The following is a 27,380-nucleotide window of genomic DNA, read 5'->3' as shown; positions in this document are numbered from 1 at the left end:
AGGTGACTTAATTAGTACCTCAGTTATTTTGATTTAACCATCTGTGCTCAAGCATGGATATCACTAAAACCAGTACTGTTAGTGTGCCTTGAGGACCGTGGTTGGGAATCACTGGCCTAGGGTATACAGAAGCCTTAATCAGGAAGTGATGATTTTTCGCAGGCGATCCCACCATCCCCACCGGCATCTGCAACCGTTGTGAACCAACCCTCCTGCACCTAAATTTGAATACCGAGGACATGAAAATTTGCAACAAGTACTTGCAGGCAAGATGTTTACTACGACTGGCTCTTAGAGCATATCTTATGTGGTTATGTACCACATAGTAATTTGTGTCAAAGTTGCTTTAGTTTGTGACATCCAGAATCCTTCTTAAGTTGTTTCTTATTTTATCCATATTAATGAAACAATACCATGTGTTCATTTGGTTTTATAGAAGTTTGTTAATGTACAAGAAACGTGTTTGTTTTTCATACTGCATTCAGTCATCACTTAGTACAAAGGTTAAATGGAGGAATAGAAGTTGTAAAGATGCACTATTATGTCAGAGGATAAGCAATTGGTGCAACAGTTACAATAATAATGCAGTCAACATAAACAACTGTGCTGCATTGTGTCATTCTAGGCTGAGATTAAGGCAGATATCAAATCAGTTTGCTGAGATACAAAAAGAGATTAACTGTTTGAAATAATTTAGAAAATGAGAATGAAGGGTAAAGTATATCTCATTACCCAGCAGTTATTGGAAAGCTTATATACAGGAGCAGGTAATAGTAAGGGAACAGTGCTGTGATTACTTGAATGAACAAATCCTCTTTGATGCTGACGATATAAAGAACTTGACATGAGATGCTTCCAAAATCACAGATTAGCTCAAAATATAAAATTACAATATATATAACATAGTTCATAATTCATCATTTTTTTATTAACACGTTGCAAGGAGCTAACAGTTGCTATTAGACACATGCTGTATTACTATTATCCATTATTATAGAGCACCAACATATTACCCAGTAAGCATAGGTATAGCTACAGTAGGTGCAGCTGCTTCAAGGCCAGGTTCGCCTCCGGGGCCCGGTCCTCTCCCTGCATCCAATTACGATGCTAGCTGCGCACTCACCTCCACTCACGTCTGCTCTCCCAGCCGACTTTGGCTCTACTCACTAACACTGTGACAAGGCGTGGCTGTGTTGAGCCTGCTGGGACAACCCCGCACCATGGCCACGCCTACTCCCAGCATCAGACTCAGGGCCTGATTCAGAGCCGGACGCTATTTGCGCTCGCTCATTCAGAAAAAGGGTCCGGCTATTTAAATTCAGCGCTCGCTCTTTGCGGTCTGTTGATGCCTCTATGTCTGAGTGAGCGAACGAAACATGCGCTCGCTATTTTGTAAAGACGCCCCCTGGCCGTTTTGCATAATACGTCATCTCCGCTATTTATTTGATTAATCGAGTACATCGAAAGGCGTCTGAACTGCTCGCAGTGCTTGTGGTTGGATTTTCCTACCGCAATCATGAGAACAGTTCAGGACGTGGTCGATGATGCTGCTTTGTTAATTATGCACACCCTTAAAATGCCCGTTTTGACCGTTTGGCACGCCTGCGTTCGGATCTCCACTCCCCGTTTTCAAGCACCTTCCCCTGTTACCACCTACAAACGCCTCATCCTGTCACTCAAATTAGCAGGCACTCACTATTTTGCGAGCGCTCGATTTCCGACCGCACTGACTGGTTGGCGCATGCGCATTACGACACAAATGCATGCGCAGTTGTGCAAACATCGCTCGGAGCGAATGAGTGGCCGCTTACGAGCGCCTCTGAATCAGGCCCTCAGTACCTCATTCAGAGGCGGTCGTTAGTTGCAAGCGGTCGCACTGAATCAGGGTGGCCGCTTGCATCCTGAACGACCGCCTCCTTGTCGATTGCTAAGCTGTGGGTTAACACCCACAGCTCTAGCGACTGACATGGGTGATGGTCACGATGGTCAAGACCATCGCGACCATCGGGGCTTACGACCAGACCCTAAGGTTGGGTCTGGGCACTCGTAAGCCCCAGGGAGCTTCCTGCTCTAATCGAGCAGGAAGCTGCCCACTGACATCATGCCATTTGGGCAGGCATGCCCCTGCCCGCCTCCCAAACTCACCATCGACAGCTTGCCCCGTCTGCTGCGAAACCCCTAGCGACGGAGCGTCCATCGCTAGCCGGGTCTCACGCATGCGCACAACGGAGCCGGCTCCGTTGTGTGCATGCCCAGTGGGGCAACATCGAGTCAGTTGCGTGCGCTCAGCGCTTACGACCGACTCTGAATGACCCCCTCAGTGAGGAGATACGGAGTAGGGATGGACATCGGAAGCCCACCATCATATGATGGCAGTGCTTTCACCATTGAATCTTTCGATGGCAGGATTAGGGGCGGGGTTTAGAGCCAGGGCAGAAATTTTTTAAAAAACAGCCCAGGCAGAGCTGAGGACGAGGAGGAGGCAGAAACACTGTCACTGCTACTGCTGGCACTGGGAGATGAGTCTGGGACCTGCTCACTGTCTGTGTGATGTGTGTTTGTGAGTTACTGCTGCTGCAGGGACAGGGCTGCACACTGATTGTCTCTCTGAGACAGTGAGAGCCAATCAGAGCTAGCATAGAGGGGAGTGAAGGAGGAACTGAGGGTCACGTCTGAGGCAGTGAGAGACAGCCTCCAATGAGCCCAGCAGCATGAGTCATGGAGACTATCACATGTAGAGACACAGCACACAGCAGCCAGGGGAGGCATAGCTTTTAAGAATTAAAGAAAATAAGCCACCATCGGAACACCATTGAATGATTACCATTCGATGGCAGCAAACATCGGAATGCTGCAATGGAATGGTTAAAACACTAACATTGGAAGAAAAACATTGATGGTCAGAAACCATTGACCATCGATGTCCATCCCTAATACGGAGCCGGCCTGCGCATTACACTGCTAAGAGAAAAGCCACCAGGGGGGTTCAGGAGGTGAGTGGCAGGGGGGATGGGAGCCTACGAAAATTTTTCTATGGGGCCCCCTATGTCTAGTTAGATTCAATCAGTTATTGCCCCAGTGGATCTTAAAATATAAAATCTACCACAGCTGCACAACATACACATACTAGAGCTAATATCATCACAAGCCAGTTAACCTACCAGTATGTTACAGTACATGTGTACAGTATGTATATATGTAATATGTATGTATGAAACAATATACATACTTCATACAAATGATGCACTGTCTGGAATCCAATCCCAAACTGCAACAATGTATGGTACTTTGTGATTGTGCAGTGGATACTAAAACCTTAAGTGCAAGAGCTGCAGTAATATGCTGTACTCTAAATTACAAACCTTGCACTCCATAATGCTCATTTACTAACACTGTATCTAATTGAAAAATGTGCACCAAGCTAATTAGTTTTGATCTGCTTAGTGTTAGACAATTACATGAAGTTTTCGTGTGGCTAAGGGCGTATTTATTATTATTTATTATTATTAGTGAGGTTTTAGACCCAATAAGTATAATTTCAAATCTTCACTTATAAGTGAATTATAAAAAATAAAGTTTTGCCCGAATGTAACAATTACACACGCAGAGACAGGTGCTATGCTAAAAGCCTTTCTCTGTCATGTGTTAAAAGTGAAAGTGATCGCTAATGTGATCACTTCACTTCACCCTGGCGCACTACTGCACATGTGTACTCTGTTAACCATGCATGTACAAATGGCTAGTGACGGGGATATTGTGGAATGTAGCCTATAGACTACAATGGTTAACGTCATTTGAAAATGATGTTAGCTACCGGGGCATTGTGCAGAAGGTAAGATAGTAAAGTAGCTTGAGGTTAGGTATAGTGGTGCTGTATGCCCTATTAGGTGTCAGGCTATCTTGTTAAAGGCAGTCATTCCAAAGTTGTGTCCAGGCGGAGCAAGAGTTTCAGTATGGTGCAAAGATTTTTGTCAAATGATAGCAATAACTCTTACCTCCTTCTAGCTGGTTGACTTGGCATGGCTGCAGTCCAGATGTGCTGATTTCTGATGCAGATGATATGTGTGATCTATATTGGGAAACTTACTGCAGTAACAGATGTAAATTACTTAAAATTAGTTGCTGTATTAATAATAATAATAATAATAATATATATTTTTTATTTATTAACACATATATATAGCGCACACATAGTAGCATATTCAATTGGCCGCAAGGTTTTTCCAACTTAATAATACATGGACCTCGTGACCAGTGGTGGCGCCAGAGGTGGGGCTGCAGCGCAGTCCAAAATTCATATAGGTGAGCCACACCAAATGCTGCCATACATTGCTGGCTGGGACTGGCAGTTGGTGTGGCTCCCCTATTAGAATTTTGGACTGTGCTGCAGCCCCACCTCTGCAGCTGCCACTGCTCATAACCAATTTTGGATTACCACAGGTATACTCATTCCCGATATTGGTTTCCAATTAAAATGGGGAGGACATTTTTTTAAACTCTGTCTGCAGATGGCTGCCGATGCTGTGTGTGTGGGGAGTGTGTGCAGGGTTAGCGCCGATAATGTAGGTAGTGTCTGCGGGGAGTGGGTTCAGGGTTAGCGGCAGTAGTGTAGTGTAGTTAGTGTGTGGGTTATGGGTAGTGTAGCATAGGTAATGTGAGCGGGAATGTGGTGCAGGGTTAGGAGTAGTGTCTGCGGAGAGCGGGTGCAGGGCTTGGGGTAGTTTGTGCAGGGAGGGGGTGCAGGGTTAGGAGTAATAAATATCTTGCGCCCAGCCAGTCCATGCTAGAACCGTAGGAGGAGGCCAGCACTGCAGAAGGTAATTAAGGACTAATTAAGCTAATTGGAAACTGTGTGCCCGCAATTTTTCCTTAAAATATGAATTTTAGTAAAAATTGGACATGCTCTGGAGGCGCTAAAAAAAATTGAGCGCCCAATAAAAAATTAATAATTTGCACCCAATTGAATACCATAAAAAGTGCACCTGCAAGAAAAACCCTGCAGGTGGTAAACTCTCACCTATTTTAATATGCCCCATATTCTGAACTCAGAAAACAGAGAATATTTAGTCAGCTGACAATCTATATTCCCTACCACATTGACATAAATATACATTAGGTTTACATTTTTGTCAGAATCCAATCAGCTTGCCAATATGTTTTTGGATTGTGGGAGGAAACCAGAGCCCCCGGAGGAATCCTATGCAACACTGGGAGAACAAACAAGCTCCACACAGATAGGGTTTTGATGGAAATCAAACTCAAGACCTCGGTGCTGTGAGGCAGTAATGCCGGCCTCTATGCCAACTGTTATTTTTATCCATATAGTCATTTATATTGCTGTACAGCTGGTTGCCATATAAATATAGGTTTAGCTGAATGCTTTTATGTTTTTTCAATGCAATTGACAGGAACAACCAGATGAAAGTTGCACTACTTATTTTTTAAAATACACTGCCATGAATCAACACACAGAGAAACATAGAATGTGCCGGCAGATAAGAACCTGTTGGCCCATCTAGTCTGGACCTTTTTTTTAACCTTTTGGTAACCTCAACCCTATTTGATACTTAGTGGTCAATTTACTAAGCAGTGTTAGGAGACAGACTGAAAAGTGATAAGGTGCCAGCCAATCAGCTCCCAACTGTCATTTTTCAAACACCGTCTGTGAGATGGCAGTTAGGAGCTAATTGGCTGGCACCTTATCACTTTTCACTCTTTCTCCTAACGCTGCTTAGTAAATAGACCCCTATTAGTTGTTAGTAAAGATATCCTTATGCCTATCCCAAACATGTTTACATTGCGCTTCTGTCTTAGCCTCTACCACCTCTGATAGGAGGCTATTCCACTTATCACTACACTTTCTATGAAGTAGTTTGTCATGTATGGCTCTGCGGAAACCTTGAAGTGCCTAATATATAAACAGTAACAATTTATGGAGACTGGCCAGTGTTGCTATAAGATAGAGGGGGAATAGTAAAAGAGTATATGGGGTTCCATAATTGTATATGAAAATTGGCCCATGCAGTTACACAGGAATAGCATTGATATATACAGTATGGACACTGGCATGTGCTGCTATAAAATAGAGAAGGAGAAACACAGGAATAAGATTACTGTATCAGACTGGTCAGTGCTACTACAAATCACAGCGATATACATAAAGATTTATCAGCTCTGTTTTTAGACATATGGGAGGTAACCAGGTTACACAAGAATCAAGCCTTATCCCCAAATGTCCTGATTTCTCTGCACATATGTGGTACCCCGTGTGTTGTGGTGGGCACAGATAAGTAAGGACTAGATATGATACAGGCAGTAGGGACGGCAGCTCCAGTGGCTCTTCCCCATACACACAGTAAAATGACTTGATATTACAGCCTTGATGAATAGAACAATCCAGTAGATTTATTAAAGAGGACATGGTCCAGGAAATGGGTATGTAGGAAATAATGATCAGCATACAAATCAGGGGTGTATCTATAATGGGTGCACCACACACTCTGCACCCATAGTATTACTTACCTCTCCGGAGTCCCATGTCGGTGCGGGGGTCCAGCGATGTAATAACGACTGGAAAATGGCCGCCACAGCCATTTTCCAGTTGTTTGCGCATGCGCAGTACAGGAAAAATGGCCACCGCGGCCATTTTCCTGGTGACCTGCGCATACTCTGTAGACTCTAGGCTCACTCTAGTGCCCAGAGTCTATAACTCCGGCGCTGGCCGAGCACCGCTCAGTGTGCTGCCGGCCGCCAGACAGAGAGGAGGGGGCCCATGTCGGAGACTGCACATGGGCCCCCTCCTCTATAGAAACGCCCAATACAAAGGACATGCACTTAGACCCAAATGAAGCAATACAGATATACTGTATGACAATAGTTATCAATATAGTAATATATAAGCAATAGGCAATAGTTCTCTTTAGTAGTTATATAGACTCCTTTATCATAACTGCTGCAGCAGCTTTTTTAGCTAGGACTACAATTACTTAGCACCCCCACCCCCCGCATACCACTTAGCCCTGCCCCCCTCCCTGTTTGGCCTGCCACTCATCATGTCACAGAGCAAGGATGTCTATCTTTGGTTTCCCATTGATGGTTTCATGCCATCGATACTAAGCACAAACAGCACCAATGTTAGTGAACCTTTCAATGGCCATCCCTTGCTCCTTCTGGGGGGGTGGAGCTACTTTGAGTCACAGAATGGAAGGGGGGAGGAAGCAAGGGAAGGGAACAAGTGCTGTTGCCCAGCTTCCTGCAGAACCCGTACTTTCGATGACACCATCAGACACACAGGCTGACCAGACGAGGCCACATAAAGATAGACCAAATAAGGATGTCTCTTTGAGAGACATCATTAAGTTTAACAATAATTGACTCAGCATCACCCCCCAAGATCCCGTCGCCCTAGGCAGCTATCTATTGGTAGCTTCATTCCTGTATGTGTTTGCTGAATGGGGAATCAGACAAGTTGACTCATGGTGGTTGAACGAGTAGTGCTCACTAGTAACTGTGGCCTAAAGTAGTTTGCAAATGCAGTGTTAATAATCAAGCACTTCTGTCTAACCACTTCCTAAATGAATATTTGGAATGCAAAAATAGTGTCTGGCACAAAATAAAATAACTAGAAACAAAATGAATCAAAATAGAAACAGAAAGAGTAAAATATCAAAATAAAAACTCACTTCACCTCATCAAAGTATTAAGCACGTCCCGCCACAGTTTGGAAGCACGGCTCGGCACAGCTATGAAGCACAGCCCGGCACAGCTACAGTATGAATCACGGCCCGGCACGGGATGTAGTCAGGAATCTGAACAGAGGTAAGCTGGGCGCGGCCAGCTGCGGGAGGGAGGGTTAGGTTTTAGGGCTCCCGGGGGGACTTAGGGTTAGGTAGCGTCACAGTACTTAGGTGTTAGGGATACACACTGGGGTATGGTCTGCAGTGTCACAGTACTTGTATGGGAACATTGGGGTATGGCCTGTAGCATTACAGTACTTGTGTGTTAGGGATACGCACCGGGGTACGGTCTGCAGCGTCACAGTACTTATATGGATACACTAGGGTATGGCCTGCAGTGTCACAGTACTTATATGGATACACTGGGGTACGGTCTGCAGCTTCACAGTATTTGTGTGTTAGGGATACACACTGGGGTATGGTCTACAGTGTCACAGTACTTGTATGGATACACTGGTGTACGGCCTGCAGGGTCACAGTACACAAAAAACAAAAACTATTTTTTTACTTTTTGTTAACTTATTTTTTACCATTTTTTTAAACTTTTGTTGACTTTTTTAAAAGTGCTTTTTATATATTTTTTTTTAACCTTTTTTTTTTTACATTTCGTTTTTCTTAACACTGAATCAGATGGACACCGGACAGGTGCATCGGCAGCACTGGAGTGGATGGACTCCGGACAGGTTCGTTAGCAGGTTCGTTAGCAGCACTGGAGCAGATGGATTTCGGATAGGTGCGTCGGCAGCACTGGAGCGGATGGACGCTGGTCAGATGCGTCATCAGCACAGGACCAGCCACTGGAGTTTATGGACAGAGCACAGCCCCTGGATGGGCTCAGGGCCTGATTCAGAGCCGGTCGTAAGCGGCCGCTCGTTCGCTATGAGCGATGTTCACACAACTGCGCATGTGTATGGGTCTTAATGCGCATGCGCAAACCAGTCATTGCGGTCGGAAATCGAGCACTCGCAAAACAGCGAGGGGCTGCTAATTTGATTGACAGAATGTACCATTTGTGGGTGGTAACGGGAAGGTGCTTGAAAACGGGGGAGTGGAGATCCGAACGCAGGCGTACCTAACGGTAAAAAGGCGTTTAATGGGAGTGCATAATTAGTAAAGGAGCGTCATCGACCACATCACTTGGTTGTCTTTTAGCCTGAACTGCTCGCAGTGATAGCGGTAAGAAAAACCTACCACAAGCACTGCGAGCAGTTCAGATGCCTTTCGATGTACCTGATTAATCAAATAAATACCGGAGATGACGTGTGATGCGAACGGCAAAGGGGCGTCTTTACAAAATAGCGAGCGCATTTTTCGTTTGCTCGCTCAGACATAGAGGCGTCAACAAACCACAATGAGCGAGCGCTCAATTTAAATAGCCGGCCCCTTTTTTGGAACGACCTTCCGCAAATAGCTTCCGGCTCTGAATCAGGCCCTCAGCACAGTCCCTTGATGGACTCAGCACAGCAACTGGACAGACTCAGCACACAGCCCCTGGACAGACAAGCACAGCCCCTGGATGGACAATACAGCCCCTGAATGGACAGCACAGCCCCTGGACAGACTCAGCCCAGCCCCTGGACAGACAAGCACAGCTCCTGGATGGATAGCACAGCCCCTAGATGGATTCAGCACAGCCTACAACTCAGCAACTCAGCTACACAGCACAGCAGAGTACAGGACCAGTAGTAGTTGGTAGTTGACCCCTATGCAGTGCCCCTAGTAGTAGTCCCCTCCCCTTGTAGTGCCCCTAGTAGTAGTCCCCCCTTGTAGTGCCCTTAGTAGTAGTTCCCCCCTTGTAGTGGCCCCAGTGGAGGTCCCCCCTCTATGCAGTGCCCCTAGTAGCAGCCCCCCCCTTGTAATGCCCCCAGTAGTGGTCCCCCAATGCAGTGCCCCTAGTAGCAGTCCCTCCCTTGTAGTGCCCACAGTAGTGCCCCCCTCACCAGTAGACACACATGTAATAAAAAAAAAAAAACACTTACCTGAATCCCCGCTCCTGCTCCCGCCGCCGCCATCCGCTCCTCCGTCCGTCCTCCCGAGCCGGCCCGCTCTGCATTATGGGAGAGACATCATGACATCTCTCCCATTACCCACTGCAGGAGCCGGAAGATCCAGCCCGGCTCCGGCAGTGGGCGCAGCAGTCAATGAGAGTCTGACGGACTCTCATTGGCTGCTAATTAAAACAAACACACAGTTGCCGGCGGCGGCTGTGTGTTTGTCACTGTGTAGTACTGACCGAACTCCGTCCGGTCAGCACTATACGCGCGGTGCAGCTGTGTCACAAAGAAACAGTCTGCCCGCAGCCTGCATGGTCGCAGCCGAGGCGCCCTACTCGGCTGCGTAACTGGGGAAGGGGGGTCGCTCATCACTGGGGGGGAGGCTGGCGAATCGGACACAGGCCCTCATTCAGAGGCAGTCGCAAGAAGCGATTGCTCTCTCTGAATGAGGGCGGGCGCTTCTTTTTTTTATTGTGCGGCCTTCTGGTCGCAAGCTAAGCTGTGGGTTACCACCCACAGCTTAGCTAGCGACCAGGGTGATGGTCACAATGGTCAAGACCATCGCGACCATCGGGGCTTGCGACGAGACCCTAAGGTTGGGTCTCGTCAACCGCAAGCCCCTGGGAGCTTCCTGCTCTGATTGAGCAGGAAGTTTCCCACTGACATCATTGATGATGTCAGTGCGGCCACCCACAAACGGCATGCGTTCCGAAAGGAACGCCTCCATTTGTTCAGCCACTGCCCCCCGGCCCGCCTACCAAACGGGACGAGCTGTCGATCAACATTGACAGCCGCCCCTTTGGTAGCGAGCTACAGAGGGAGAGAGTTTCTTTCTCGCTCCAGGGCTTGCGCACGCGCAGTGCGGCCGCTGCGCATGCGCAGGGCTAACCATCGACCCGGTTGCAAGCGCATTGGCACTTGCGACTGGGTCTGAATGAGACCCACAGTCCTTTAAAAAAAACAAAAACATTTATTAACTGGTTGCGGCTGCAGGGGGCTGGAGGGCCTCTTGAAGCTTCGGGCCCTTGGGCAGCTGCCCTCAAGCCCAATGGAAGAGACGTCCCTGGATAGATCTCAAGTGTAGTAATTGACATACTGATATAATTTGTTTGAATTGTGCTGTGTACCGTAAATCATTATTGGAACTCGGGACCTGATTCAGACCCGGTCGTAAGGCTGCGTTCGCACGCAGTCTGCCGATGTTTGCAATCTATGCATGCGTACAAGAGGCAGTGTGCATGCGCACCCAGTACACAGATGCTCCGCAAGCATGAGTGACAGTACGTGCCGTTTGTGGGTGGTGACGGGGTGGTCGATGGTAACGGGGGTGTGGTGGTGTGAACACAGGTGTGTCTGTGCGTTGGAACACCATTTCAGGGGTGTGCATAATTAAGACGCATCATCAGCATACACGTTACATGGCTAAATTACACACAGCAGCACTCGCAGTGCTTGCGGTAGGGTATGGTCAGCCACAAGTGCTGCGTATGGGTCTGATGTTACTCGATGTTTCCAATTGTTTTACACTTCCTGGAGATGATGTATGTTACTAAGGGAAAGTGGGCGTCTTATGTAAGGCTGGTAGGCGTCTAATTTCATATCGCAATCGCACGGCAAAACATAGTGGGCGTGCTAATGTCTTGCTAGCGATCGCGGGATTTGGATACTTTGGCTGCTGACGGCTGTGTACGAACGCAGCCTAGCGACCGGGTCTGAATCAGGCCCTCTGTTCCATTCATTTAACAGAATTTTTGGTCATGTTTTCACCCTGGTTTATGATAGCTTTATCACCTGATTGAATTTATCTGGCACTATTTGCATCCCAGATTGTTGAAGATAGACAGCTGATGCCCATTTTTCAGGTGGAAAATTGGGGTCACTGTGAATCAAAAGTTTTTTTAATATATTTGTATTTGACTTTTCACTATAGCATTCATGCGGATGTTTTTTTTTTATACATACCAATCAGAGCCGTAGCTAGACTTTTTGGTGCCCTGTGACAGAAAGAGCATTGGCGCCCCCCTCATTTTTCAAAGGGACATGATGCACCTAAAAAAGGGGAATTGCCTCATGGGGAAGGACCAGGGAAGAGATAGGAGAGGCCAGGAAATGCTGGGGATGACATAAGAGGAAGCTACAAGTAAGAATGATAATAAACAGAAATTTGACAGGCCCAAACAGCGCCCCTGACCTGTGGTGCCCTGTGCGATGGCACCGGCCGCACTACCCTAGCTACAGCCCTGATATCAATACATGCTACGTTTTAGCTTCATTATATTGGGTAGGGTGAGTGCCCCAGCAAAGAGAGTACTTTCTCTTTTCCTCTTCAACTTTGACCTTTTACTCTCATGGGAGCACCTCCAGTGTTTGAATTTTCTTACCCGTATTGGGATTTATTATCTTAACACTATGCATAAGACCTACACTCTCTGACACATATATATTCTGTGCTTCAGGTATCCTCCCTTTTTTCCCTTCCCTTGGGACAATATACTGTACCGTTGTAATAACTGATGGAACATACTTCTTTTGTTCGAACGCCTGTCCGAGTATGTTACTTTGTTTGTCAGTACTGTTTAAACTATGTATTATATTACAGTATCGCTAATTGTTACTTGTGTTCGGTTTATATTTTGGTTACTGTATTGTAATGTAATGTTCTGTGTACTCTTTACTGTATGTGTGGCGCTGCGGACCACTTGTGGTGCCCTATAAATAAAATGTACTGTAATAATAATAATAATAATAATAATAATATGTGTATGCTATCCATGGCAATGGCATCAGTGTCCATAAATGAAAGCTTTTCTGGTGAAACATTACCTCTGTACTTCTTTGCCTATGTTGGGTAACAGTATTGTACTAGGCCATCCCAGTGGCTTAAGTTCATCCCAGACGCCCGGAGGCAAGTTATAATTTGGTGGCTCCCCCCTAAAAAAGGGGAAAATAAATATGGTGCATCTATCTATTCAGGGCTGGATTAAGGCCTACATGGGCCTGGAACTGAACATGTTCAAGGGCCTATACTGAGTAGGGGAAGAGCTGTGAACGGTGCTGTGTGGCTGTGGTCAGAGTCACCTTGGTGAATACACCCCCTAAACTATGACCACAATGTCTGCCTAACTACATAGAAATAGAAAAATTGCATAATTTTGTTTTTTTTGGGGGGACAGGGGACTAGAAAAACTATTTAAATACTTAAAATTTATGGCCAGTCAGGCAGCTGGTAATCATTCTGTCATGTTGATGGGCCTATTTTTATTTGGAGGCCTGGAGCTGTAGCTCCATCTGCCCCATTGTTAATCTGGCCCTGTATCTATCTATCTATCTATCTCATATCTATTTATCTATCTATACATATGCACAAAAACACTAATATAGAATATGTGAATTTGCTTCTATTAGGCCTATTTACTAAAGTCAATTTGCAGGATATTCCCCTCTCCCTTTTCGGGTATATACAGCTATGCTAGGCTCAGAGTCCTCCAAATTGAAGCGAAAGTCATCTGATGTAGGGTGGGGAGCCCTCCTGACACCTCTGATGGAGGCGAAAGCCAACTGATGTTGGCGCTTTGAGGACTGATTTTGAGTCATGATACTGTAAGACTGCTAATGTTGTGGAAGTATAAATCAATCACAAAATGCCCAGTCTACTGCCGACTGCTACACATGCCGGGAAGTTGCTCTACCAAAGATCTGCCCCCAGACTCAGTCGCTGGCGCCTCTAATGTCTCCCATAGTTCTGCCCATGGGCCATCCCCTCCTCCACCTGATGTAAACAGGTTGGTGCATGGATATGAAACATAGTGATATAGCAGGCCTGTTTACATCTGTAGCCTTAACTTGCTTCAAGAGATGTCATATCTATGTGAATTCCAGTGTGAATAAATCGCACAGACTATCTGGGAATGACATGCTTTACAGTAATAAGAAAGACCATTAGTACAATTGTGTTTCAGCTTCAGTGAATCTGCTGCAAGAGAAGAATGACCTTATTATTAGTACAGATGATTTTGTTGGCCACATAAAAGTAAATAGCGTTGAATCAAAGATGGAAAAGAGGGAACGTAATAGTAAAGCTTGGATATGTCATAAAAAGATATCTGAGTTTCCAGCACTGTGCTATTTTAGGTCTTCACATCCCCTGCAGTAAATTGGCTAAATGTTATTGTGCACATATTGAGTATTGCCAGATACCTTATAGCAACATTTGTGTGTATCTGCAGACCTGCCTGGATGAATTCATAAATTGATTTTAGATCACAAAAAGACATCTTGGCAACTGATAAAAGACCTTACATTTTTTTTTATCCATATAGAACTTAAAGGTTTATTGTCTTTCATGATGTGTAGACAGATGTCAGTAATCCTTTCTTGTCTGTAAACTATCTCTTTATACTAATTTCTAGTCCATATCATGAATTATAGTTGACAGTACATAATTCTTTTAGTGCCAACTATAAGTTCTAACTTTGTTCTCTGAGTAGTGCTTTGTTAAATTGTACCTGCTATTTTATAGCAATGATACATACATTAAACAGAACTAATTAGGGGGAGATCTATCAAAGCTTGGAGAGATATAAAATGGAGAGAGATAAAATACCAACCAATCAGTTACTGTCACTTTAAAGGCTGTGTTTGAAAAATGACAGTTAGGAGCTGATTGCTTGTTATCTTATGTCTCTTCACTTTATCTCTCTCCAAGCTTTGATAAATCTCCCCCCACAAGTTGCTATACACCGTCATGAAGAACACAAAATACTAGCCCACAGTACACAGAGTGGATGCCATTATATTGAATGGAGGACCTGGAGTGACACTTTTAAAAGGCAATTTTCAACCAAAAGATAATTTGGGTAGCCTATTTGTAAATTCTCATTGGGAGCTAAACAGCATTTGGAAAAAACAGGAAACAAATATCAAAAAGCCCTATGGTTGGCAAAAATGGGGGTATTCACCAGCGGGATGTAGATATTTTCCCGGCTGTCAGGATACTGACGTTCAGAATGCCGCCGTCAGGATCTCAGTGCCAGCATCCTGACCGCCGGCATCCTGACAGTAAATATTGGGGTTAGGGTTAGGGGTTAAGCACTGAAGGGAGGGTTAGAGTTAGGCTGTGGGGGGGAAGGTTAGAGTTAGGCTGTGGGGGGGGAGGGTTAGGTTTAGGCTACAAGGGGTAGGGTAAGATTTAGGCTGCAAAGAGGGAGGGTTAGGGTATGGGTAGTATACTTACCTCCTTCTGTTGGGATTGTGACCCACTCAGGATGGCGGTTTTGGGATCCTGAGTGCTGGCATCCCGAACCCAACCCTTCACCAGCGATAGAGCTTGTCTTATAGATCTCAGGGTACCATCAGCAATAGCTTCTCTATATAGTCTTCCCAAAGCATTGGGAAGACTATACAATAAGGATCATAGCAATTCATCTTCTGTGATCGCCATTTTAGGGTGACAATGAAAAAAGAAAATTATAGAAATGTCATTATTTTATGAACAAAGCATTTTTTCCATGTGTGAACTTTTAATATATGTTAATTTTTATTTGTCTCACATTTTAAAACTATTTTAACTTTACTAAGAGGACTTGAAAGCACAAGTTTGATCTTCAAATCCAGTGTACATGCATGAATTGGCTAGATGGGTCATCTATGCGCCTATCCCAAAGCAGCTGAATATCTTTCAGCTATTATTTTATAGCTACTATTTATATTTATGCCTGTTACTAGTGAGTGTCAAGAAGTCATCTCATGTATGTGAATGTGCTGTTATAACATGTGTGATGAGTAAAGAAGCCATCTGACTAAGCCAACCAGTGTGAAGAGTCATTCCTTAGTCAGCAGATTTCTACAATATATACATACACACATAGGCCCTGATTCAGAGCGCTCGCTCTGAATTAGGGCCCACCTCCATAATTATGGAGCGTCCTCCTGGACGCTCGTATAGCTGTGGGTCACCACCCACAGCATATACGAGCGTGCAGGATGATGGTCGCGATGGTCTTGACCATCGCGACCATCGCTACTGTGAGCCGAAGCCTGCGGTTGAGTTTCTCAACCGCAAGGCCCGGAGTGATTTTGGCTCTATCAGAGCCAAAATCACTCCCACTGACATCACTAGTGATGTCAGTGGGGCCGGCTTCTGACGGTAGGCGTTCCCTTGGGAACGCCCCCGTCTGGGAGGCACGCCCCCGGCACGCCCACCAAAGGGGGCGTGCTGTCAATCAACATCGACAGCACGCCCCCTTTGATCAGACACAACGAGCGAAGGAAAGTCCTTCGCTCGTCGCATCTCGCGCATGCGCACGATGTAGCTCCCTCCGTCGTGTGCATGCGCAGTGCACACCATCGACCCACTTGCGAGCGGACAGCCGCTCGCGAGTGGGTCTGAATCAGGCCCATAGCACACACACATGCAGACATACATACTGCACACAGACACACACAGATATATACACAGGGGCATATTTATAATGGGTGCAAGGTGTACGATGCACATGGGCCTCTAGGTCCAGGGGGACCCACGCACTGCACACCCTGCACCCAATATCATATACTTACCTCTCCGTCGGCCTGGCGCTGCATCACTGGGAAATCACCAGGAGATGGCCACCGTGGCCATTTTCCCGGTGATTCACGCATGCGCAGTAATAATGTCCCGGGAACACGGTGTGGGCACCATGTTCCTGGAGACCTGCGCATGCATGGTAGACTCTGGCCCAGTGCCACTGTCTACTGCGACGCCGGAGTGCTTAAAGCGTCTCTGTATATACATCCTCAGAAACATACATACACAGACACATACATACACATATCACATACATACATACATATAGATATACACATACCGTGAGAGGAGACTGGTGGCTTCTGCATGTGAGGACTGAGGGAGCTGATATGGCTGGGCATGAGCAGCAGCTCCCCCCGGACATTCTGTATGCAGAGAGCTCTGTTGATCAGAGCTCACTGTAGCTTCAACTCCATGATTGCTATTGCAGTCACGGCTTGTGCTGAGATGGAGGCACAGCTGCCGCCTTCTCTGAAAAAAAAATTCAGCCCATCAGGTGGGGTTACTAGACACTCAGAAACCCCCCTGCATGCACCACTGCACCTGGACGCTTCTGATCTATCTTGTGCACCTCCTGTAGTTAGTCTCTTATATATAGGTTTTTACATTTCTTACTTCTTGTTTATTTAATTTGCGTGCCCCGTTTCAATTGTTAGTATATATTTGAGTTGTCATATGTTGAGCGTGCTGTGCATACCCATTCTATTATTTATTTCTACATTTACCAATTTAAAATACAATAACAGTATTGCTTTAAATAATTACTTTAGCATATGAGTACTATCCGTTTATATTCACAATATGAAATAAACTATTTTGAATGTAATTCTTAAGGGTCATAGAATGTCACAAATTACAGTAAATAATAAAACATCAGTCTTTCTTCTTTATTGCAGGTCCTGCAATCCCTGTTGGGGTCGATGTACAAGTTGAGAGTCTGGATAGCATATCTGAAGTTGATATGGTAGGCTTTAATTAATGTTGCTTCTTGAAAAATAATATTACCATAATGCCACTTTACTATTATTTTAATTTAAATTTATCATTTTTAAAATATTTTTTTTTTAAAGAAAAGGCATAACTACACCTCAAAATTCGGGAGAATATATTTGCAATATTTTGATAAAAAAATTTTATTTGTGGAAATGGAGGGGTAACGATTATAGACTTGTTAGTCAGAACAACACCTTTCAACATTTTCATCATTTCTGCCCATCACTGTGTGTAAATACATTTTTACTGAGTACCTTCTAAACTGTGTTCATTTATAATAATAATCTTGTAATGCGTGGAATATGTTCCAATAACTCGTAATGTGAGTGCAACCACATGTTTTAAACATTTAAGGGATATATTTACTAAAACTTATAATGTAAAAGTGGAGGTGTTGTCTGCAGCAACTAATCAGATTCTACCTATAATTTTCTAGAATGTATAAGATAAATGGTAGCTAGCATCTGATAGGTTTGTGTGCGCAACACCTCAATTTTCTGTAAATCTACCATTATATAGTATGTTTTAAAAATACTCCTTTTGCATATATTTTTATACTGATACATTTAGTTTTTCAGTTACATTTACCGACTGAACTATCCCGTACATCTATCACATGTACCACAATTGAGAACCTAGGGTTTACAATAAACTTGTTCAGTTTCCATATTATCTTCTCCTATCAGGACTTCACTATGACCCTATATTTGAGACACTACTGGAAAGATGAACGTTTGTCATTTCCTAGCACCACCAATAAGAGTATGACCTTTGATAGCCGACTTGTAAAGAAGATATGGGTTCCCGATGTCTTTTTTGTGCATTCTAAAAGGTCCTTCATTCACGATACAACAACAGATAACATTATGCTGCGTGTGTATCCTGATGGACACGTTCTTTATAGCATGAGGTAACTGCTTCTTTGTAAATTATTTACTATTGTTATTCTGAAACCTAGAGGAAAATAAGCACATTACTGCAACTTATGTTAATTAAATGCATTATTCAAAGGTGATTTTGCAGGGGAACCTGCAACCCAGCCAGCCCCAAATGACAAAAATGTTCATAGATAATTTTATATACATAAAATTAAATAAATAAATAAATAAATATATATATATCAAACAAGATTGTCTGTGCAGACTAATTATATATATATATATATATATATATATATATATATATATATATATATATATTCCTAGGGTCATACAAATATATCAGTAGATACTTAAATACCCCCTTAGAAACAGTCTTGTGACAGATGTTCAGAGATATATGGCAACAGCAGTAGAAAAAAGTTGAGGGAGCAAACAGAAAGCTATAGTCAAAGTCCAGTCCAGGTTCAATGCTCAGGTATACAGAAGATACACAGGTATCCCAGGGGCAGGGAGCTCAGCTGTAGGACTCAGAAACAACAACTTGCTCGTGGTGAGCAGGCTGCGATCTGTGACACCTGAGGGACTATTTAGTAAGCTTTGTTAGGAGATAATAGTGAACGGAGATAAGGTACCAGCCAATCAGCTCCTAACTGCCATGTCACAGGCTGTGTTTGAAAAATTACAGTTAGGAGCTGATTGACTTGTACTTCATCACCGTTTACTTTATCTCCTAACACAGCTTAGTAAATAGACCACCTAGTAACAGGTTTCTCCAGCTAATTGTAAATATTAAGTATTTAGAAATATGCAATGTATAATCTGAAATGCTTAGGAAGTGTTTCCTGGGATTTTCCTGTAATTTTGTACATGAATGAATCTTGCCTTACCTTATATGGCCTTTGGCACTCCCCATCCTCATTGCCACAGTGACTTAGGAGGAAAGCCTTGGTGATTGTTACTGTGTGTAAACAGTTATTTTCCAAATCAAACAATGACAGTTTTTATTACTTATATAGTTTTTATTTTGTTTTTTTGTGTGACTTTCTGAAAAAACGGTTTCTTTAGCCACAGAGATAAATATTTCACTGAATTTTAGAATGATATATAATATGAATGATATTTTTTTATATGGTAGTAGCAAATGTGTAAAAATATACTTAACTTAAAAACATATTTTACTGAGGATGTACAGTAATATAAAGTATAAACACTTCCTATAAAAGACTATGAACATCTAATACAATAATAACCCCAAAATAGTAATGGTTGTATTATGGATTGCCGCGATCCAGCGATGCTGCAACCCGGCATCGCGGGATCGTAGAAATCCAACATGTTGGATTTTCCCGATTTGACGATCGCGACCAAAAAATGATCGCGATCGCCAATATTTAACATGGAAAATGTCTTGCGATCTGGCGACAGATCGCAGAACATCGATGGTGGGAGGTCGGCGTTTCCACCCGGAAACGCCGGCACTTCCCATCACATGGCCGGATCACAAAATCTGGTGTCTGATGTATGGCCACCTTAAGTTATGATTATTCAATGGTGAAGCTCGTTATATTAAATATTACATGGTAAAATGTAATTATGTGCAGTATCTTCTTTCAACAAACCTTGTTGACATGTACTGTTATTATGTATTTAACTAGTTGAAATTGCTTTACAATGTTCCCTTGACTTTAGGCTTTACATTTGTTTTATCTGTTAAAATCTTGCATAACTAGTGGAAATGAAATTATTTCTAATGCATTTTGCTGTAAGAAACATTTGCACAATATAGAAACCGTTCCTCTGAAATAGAAATGAGAATGTGGTCCTGATTCAGGCCCTGATTCAGAGCCGAACGCTCTGACAGAGCGCTCGCTCTGAATCAGGGACGTCCCTCCTACTTTTTGGAGTGGCCTCCTGGCCACTCGCATAGCTGTGGGTGACCGCTATAGCGAGCGGCGAAAATGATGGTCACGATGGTCAAGACCATCGTGACCATCGGGCTTGCGACGAGACCCTTGCGGTAGGGTCTCGCTGCCGCAATCCCTGGAATGCTTTTGGCTCTATCAGAGCCAAAAGCACTCCCACTGACATCACTAGTGATGTCAGTGGGGCCGGCCCCAGACGGTAGGCGTTCCCATGGGAACGCCTCCGTCTGGGTAGCCACGCCCCCAACACGCCCACCAAAGGGGGCGTGCTGTCAATCACCATCGACAGCACACCCCCTTTGGTGCGAGACCCATAACGACGGCTTGGCAGTCGTTATTCGGGTCTCGCGCATGCACACGACGGAGCCGCCTCCATCATGCGCACTTGGGCAACATCGACCCGCTTGCGAGCACTCAGCGCTCGCGAACGGGTCTGAATCAGGCCCTCAGATTTGGGAACAGAGTAAGATAGAGCAAGTAACTGTGTATCTGGACAAACCATGTTGCAATGCAAGGGGAGCAAATACATACATTATTTTTACCTGCAGGGTAAATACGGCTGCTTTTGCATGTAGCCCACAAATGCTGGACAGCTTTATTGTTACATTGCAGTTTAGATTCAGTTTGGACACACCACTTCCAAATCTAAATCTCTCTGCACATTTTACATCTTCCCCCACCTGCAGTGAAACATGGTTTTACCAAGATACACAGTTACTTGCTCTTTATTATGGGCCCCATCCATCAGCGATGGATTGCAGCAATCCCACGATGATGCAACCCAGGATCGCAGAAATCCAATATGTTGGATTTTGCCGATTTGACGATCGCGATCAAAAAATGATTGCAATCGTCAAATCTTTGACATTTAACATGTCAAATGTCAGCGATCCGGCGATGGATCGCTGAACATCGATAGTAGGTGATCGGAAATTTCCGATGGGCGACCGGAAATTTCTGATCGCATCCCTGCATCGTGATGATCCGTCGCAGATGTATGGCCACCTTTACTCTATTCGCAAATCTGAATCAGGCCCTGTGTCATTTTGATTGGTATGGCAGCGAAAGTCTATGTTCAAAGCCAGGAGCTGGCTGGCAAATTTCAGCCTGGGGGCAACACAAGCAAACCCCCCCCCCCCCACGGCTTTCAAAAAAACTGTGATGAAAAATGGGCATAATGTGTATGTATATCTATTGTGCAAACCCTCCCCATTTGTATACACTTAATTGAGACCTCCTCCCTAATTGTATACACATTATTGTGGCCCTCTCCTCATCTGTATACTCTTAATTGTGCAACCCTTCCCATCTGTATACCCATTATTGTGCATCCCTCCCCTTCTGTATAACCATTGCTTTGCCCCCCGCTCCCACCTGTATACCCATTGCTGTACCCTCCTCCCCACCTGTAAACCCATTGCTGTGCCCTCCTCCCCACCTGTATACCCAATATTGTGCACCCCTCCCCACCTTTATACCCATTGCTGTGAAACCCCTCCCCACCTGTATACCCATTGCTGTGCCCTCCTCCTCACCTGTATACCCTTTATTGTGCACCCCTCCCCACTTTTATACCTATTGCTGTGCACCCCTTCCCACCTGTATAGCCATTGCTTTTCCCCCCTTCCCACCTGTATACCCATTGCTGTGCACCCCTTCCCACCTGTATACCCATTGCTTTTCCCCCTTCTCACCTGTATACCCATTATTGTGCACCCCTCCCCACTTTTATACCCATTGCTGTGCACCCCTTCCCACCTGTATACCCATTGCTTTTCCCCCTTCCCACCTGTATACCCATTATTGTGCACCCCTCCCCACTTTTATACCCATTGCTGTGCACCCCTTCCCACCTGTATACCCATTGCTTTGAAGCACCTTCCCACCTGTATACCCATTGCTGTGCCCTCCTCCTCACCTGTATACCCTTTATTGTGCACCCCTCCCCACTTTTATACCTATTGCTGTGCACCCCTTCCCACCTGTATACCCATTATTGTGCACCCCTCCCCACTTTTATACCTATTGCTGTGCACCCCTTCCCACCTGTATACCCATTGCTTTTCCCCCTTCCCACCTGTATACCCATTGCTGTGCACCCCTTCCCACCTGTATACCCATTGCTTTTCCCCCCTTCCCACCTGTATACCCATTATTGTGCACCTCTCCCCATCTGAGTATTTTTCATTTACTGCTCCCTCTCCTGCAGGAGCCTAATTTCCTCTGGAGTTCTCCTTTGTTCTCCTTTGTTTCTGTGCTGCAGCTCGGCAGCTCCTCCAGACCACTCTCACTCCAGCAGCAGTAGTCTCTCTCCATACAGTGCAGGTTCCCACTGGTCGTTGCTAACATTGCCATGTCTTACTTGATGTCCGCAGCATTGCCGGCAGCAGCAAGTGGCGCCGGCGGTGGGAAATGGAGCTAGGACATTGGCCATCGTGGGCAGGCTAGGACAAGTGGCCATCGTGACGCCCACATGGGGCCTTGCATTCTGGGTGACCACCCTAACAGGGGCATATTTATAATGGGTGCAGGGTGTGCGGTGCACACGGGCCCCTGGGTCCAGGGGGGACCCACACCGCACACACTGCACCCATAAAACTTACCTCTCTGGAGTCCCACATCGGCTCTGGTGTCTGCGCCTTTAAAAACGGCTGGAAAATGTGGTCATTTTCCTATTGTTTTGCGCATGCGCAGTATAGGGGAAATGGCCACCGCGGCCATTTTCCCGGTGACCTGCGCATTCGCTATAGACTCTGGGCACACTCTAGTGCCCAGAGTCTATAAGTGCTGTGCTGGCCACGCACCGCTCAGTGCGCAGTCGGCCGCCAGACGGAGAGGAGGGGGCCTGTGACTGAGACTGCACTGAGACTCCTCTCTAGAAACGCCCCTGCACCCTAGGTACATGTCTGGTGGTCGGTAAACATACAGAGGATGCTCCCCGGTCGCACAGTTTGTTACAAGGATAATCAGCGTGGTCGGTCACACTAATTACTCTTGTAACATAACCAAGCGGCCTCTGCATGTTTCCCGGCCATTAGATGCATATGGAGCAAACGGTGGCTGGCAACTAGCAACTGGCACAGAAATCATACCGGCCCAGGGATCAGATGGCACCCTGCCCTCTGGCCCAGCCAGCAAGTTCAGTGTTAGAAAACCCTTAGAAAACTGAACATATGATGATTAAATTTTTTACATTTCACATTTTTTTTTTGTTGCAAACAATTGACCAATAAATTTGTATGAATTGTGTAAGGACGTATTTTGACATATTGTATTAACCTCATTTCTTATTTATTTATACAAAGAATCACAGTGACGGCGATGTGTAACATGGACTTCAGTCGATTCCCCCTGGATACACAGACTTGTTCCTTGGAGCTTGAGAGCTGTGGGTATTCCTGTATATTCATTTAAGGCATTGAAATCTTCATACAGTATACAGTATCACCTCTCATTTTCCATCAGGCATTTCCTCTTTATTCAAGGTTTTACATTTTTTTGCCAACATTAACAGTGTAAAGAAGATAAGGGCCCTATCAAACAATTGCTGAGTTATATATTTGCACAAATTAATAAGCCTATATTTGCACCAGAGTCTTTAACATACAGTACTAACCTTTGTTTAAATGATATAACACCACCAATGGATATGATATACAATTTTACTCATCAAGAAGTGGTTGTGTGCAAAAGAACAAGACAAAATATGAAGGTATAATGATTGCAGAATTTTTCTCTCTAAAAATAATTTGCTATCATTATGTTTGATAGCTGTAAAAGAAGGGACAACTTTTATTTTAGGAAACAAAACTACTTACTCGTAGGGTGATATTTTACTGGATATTATTAGAGAAAGCAGAAGCCAACTACTTATTTGGAACATAAAGTGGTTCCAGTCTTCTATGTCTGATGAAGAGCAAGCAAGAAGTAGAAACAAGGGAACCAAGATACCATCCACATACAATGTGTGTTACGTTCTGGGTTATTTGTGGACCCGGGGTGGTAGCAGGAGCAATAACAGAAGCAGATTTGTAAATAAAACTAGGATTTTTAATAAGTGCTCGAGTGGACATATAATGTGGCAGTAAATAAAAGTCCAGGAAAATATAAATGTGCACAAGAGTTCTGTGGTGGGAGCAAAAGGGTTAATGTCCAGGTAGAAACAATTAGAGCAGTCCAGGTGTGCAGGTAGTGAAACTGAAAAAAAACAAGACAGGTTTGCAGATAGTGAAACTGAAAATAAACAAGCCAGGTTTGCAGATAGTGAACTGAAGTGCAGGATGTCAGCAGGCTCAGGCACTCAGGTATGGGCAAGGGTGATGGAGGTAGCGGGGTAGTCCAGTGGGAACTAGGAGCTGACAGGCAGACTGGCAGACAGCGGATTCACAGGAACAGGAAAGCACAGAGAACTCCCTCTCAGCTAGGCTGAGATACACGTTGCACTGGCAAAGAAGGAAGGCACTGACCCTTCCTAAATACCCCATGCCGTGCTGTTACTGGCCGGAGGGAACATGTGACTCACCAGGATTGGCCAGCCGCATCACATGGCCAGAAGGCAAGATGGCAGCGCCCATGCCAAACGGAATGGAGACGCCGCCAGGCCTTACCAGCGCAGAGTGACAACAGGCCCACACAACAACGCGTGCAGCCAAAGCCCCCCGCCAGACACCAGCTCCGCCACCAGACAGCTCGCGCCACAATGACCTCACAGGTAACACTTGCCTAGCGCCATGCTGAAATACCCTGGCCGTGACAGTACCCCCCCCTTTTGGGGTGGCCTCAGGACACCCACCAGGCTTCTCCGGATGGGCAGAATGGAATCTCCTGATGAGCGTGGGAGCATGGACATCACGAGCATCGGTCCAGCAACGTTCCTCTGGACCGTAACCTTTCCAGTCCAGCAAATACTGTAGATGACCTCTGCGTAGACGAGAGTCCAAGATCTGGGCGACCTCAAACTCAACTCCTCTCTCCGTCTGGACTCGAGGAGAAGCAGGTAGAGCACTATGGAATTTATTCAGGACCAGGGGCTTCAATAAGGAAATATGGAAGGAATTAGGGATTTTTAGGTATGGGGGTAACTGTAGACGATAGGCCACTGGATTAATGACTTCTGTTATGGAGAAGCGTGGTGCAAATTTCATAGAAGGAACCCTCAGACGAAGATTCCGGGTGGATAACCAGACCTGGCTTCCAACTTGCATGCGTGGAACTATTCTATGCTTCTTATCGGCCTGGGTCTTATAGCGAGAGGATGCCTTCAACAAATCAGACCGTACTTGAGTCCAGATGGCAGCAAAATTCCGCACCGTGTCCTCCACGGCCGGAACATCGAAAACAGGCAGGCTTCGGAATTCGGGAACACGAGGATGAAGGCCATATACAACCTGAAATGGCGTTTGGTTAGTTGACGAGTGGCAGGAAGCATTATGTGCAAACTCAGCCCACGGCAGCAAGGCAGCCCAATTGTCCTGGGAAGATGACATAAAAATTCTTAAGAAAGTCTCTAGATCTTGATTAACTCTCTCGGTGGAGCCGTTGCTTTGCGGATGGTTGGCCGTGGAAAAGTTTAACTTCACTTGAAGAACAGAACACAAAGCCCTCCAGAATTTTGCAGTAAACTGCACACCACGGTCAGAGACAATTTCAGCAGGAAGGCTGTGTAGACGAAATATGTGTTGGACAAACAACTGTGCCAGGTCAGGGGCAGAAGGTAACTTCTTCAACGGTATATAGTGGACCATCTTAGAAAATCGGTCTATTACAACCCAGATAGTGTTGAAACCTTGAGAGACTGGCAGGTCTGTGATGAAATCCATGGAGAGATGCGTCCATGGACGTGATGGAGTAGGTAATGGAAGCAATTCCCCAGCTGGAGCTTGTCGTGATGATTTATGCTGGGCACAGGAGGAGCAGGAAGAGATAAACTCCATTATGTCTGCCTTCATAGAAGGCCACCAATAGTGTCTTTTCAGGAACTCCAAGGTCTTCCGAGTGCCTGAGTGCCCTGCGAAGTGAGAGGAATGTGCCCAAGTGAGAAGCTGCTTCCTTAATTCCGGGGCCACAAATGATTTTCCCGTAGGAGGCTGAAGTTGTAATGCGGCGAAAACTCTTGATTCCAAGACAGGGGTATTGCTTTGATTTTCAGATTGATCATCACAGAGGAGAGATCTCGATAGGGCATCAGCCTTCTGATTAAGTGCTCCAGACCGAAAGGTCAGGGTGAACTGAAACCTGGCAAAGAATATTGCCCAGCGGGCCAAACGAGGACTCACACATTGGAGGTTTTTGAGAAATAGGAGATTTCTATGGTCCGTAAATACAGTAAATGGAAACTTGGCGCCTTCTAGCAAATATCTCCATTCTTTCAACGCCAACTTTACAGCTAGTAGTTCTTGCTCACCTATGGCGTAGTTCCTATCGGCAGGAGAGAATTTTTTAGAAAAGAACCCACACGGATGGACTCGGTTGTCCTCATAACGTTGAGACAAGACTGCTCCCACAGCTTCAGATGATGCATCTACTTCCAACAAAAAAGGCCTGTCCAGATCTGGTTGCCGAAGGACTGGTGCTGAAATGAAGGCCTGTTTTAGAAGATGAAAGGCAGACTCTACCTCAGGTGACCATTGGGCAGGATTAGCACCTTTGCGGGTCAAGGCTGTAATGGGAGCCAGCAGTGTAGAAAATCCCTTAATGAAGCGTCTATAATAATTGGCAAAGCCCAACAATCTCTGGATGGCCTTCAGTGTCTGAGGTCGGGTCCAATCCAGAATTGCTTGTACCTTCTTGGTGTCCATTTCTAAACTGGAGCCAGATATTACATAGCCGAGAAAAGGTACACTGGGCACTCCAAAGACGCACTTCTCCAGTTTGCAGTAAAGGTGGTTTTCTCTCAAACGGGTCAGGACCTCCTTAACATGTTCTTGATGTTTAGCCACAGAGGGTGAAAAAATCAGTATGTCATCCAGATAGACAACAACCGAAACATATAACAGATCCCGGAAAATCTCATTAACGAAACTTTGAAAGACAGCAGGGGCGTTACATAATCCAAAAGGCATTACTAAATACTCGAAATGTCCATCTCTGGTATTAAAAGCGGTCTTCCATTCATCGCCAGCTCGGATACGAATGAGGTTGTAAGCCCCTCTTAGATCTAATTTAGAAAAAATGACAGAGCCCTTGACCCTATCAAACAACTCAGTAATCAGGGGAAGAGGGTATCGATTTTTTACAGTAATGTCATTAAGGCCTCGATAATCGATACATGGTCTTAGACTACCGTCCTT

At 45.1% G+C, this 27,380-nt stretch overlaps 1 protein-coding gene across 1 annotated transcript in view; it reads left to right on the top strand.

Moving 5' to 3' along the window:
- Positions 1 to 27,380, top strand: part of LOC148542184 (gamma-aminobutyric acid receptor subunit rho-2-like) — a 186,987-nt gene that overhangs the window by 114,697 nt on the left and 44,910 nt on the right. The window contains exons 3-5 of the mRNA XM_088470792.1: positions 17,192 to 17,259; positions 17,975 to 18,198; positions 23,397 to 23,479. Coding sequence (XP_088326918.1) covers positions 17,192 to 17,259; positions 17,975 to 18,198; positions 23,397 to 23,479 — 375 coding nt within the window. The remainder of the gene's footprint in view (positions 1 to 17,191; positions 17,260 to 17,974; positions 18,199 to 23,396; positions 23,480 to 27,380) is intronic.

Source organism: Taudactylus pleione, unplaced genomic scaffold, assembly GCF_031769625.1.
Source record: "Taudactylus pleione unplaced genomic scaffold, aTauple2 ptg000015l, whole genome shotgun sequence".
NCBI classification, from domain to species: Eukaryota; Metazoa; Chordata; class Amphibia; order Anura; family Myobatrachidae; genus Taudactylus; species Taudactylus pleione.
The sequence above is the reverse complement of the archived record's forward strand: the minus strand, read 5'-3'. Positions and strand labels throughout refer to the sequence as shown.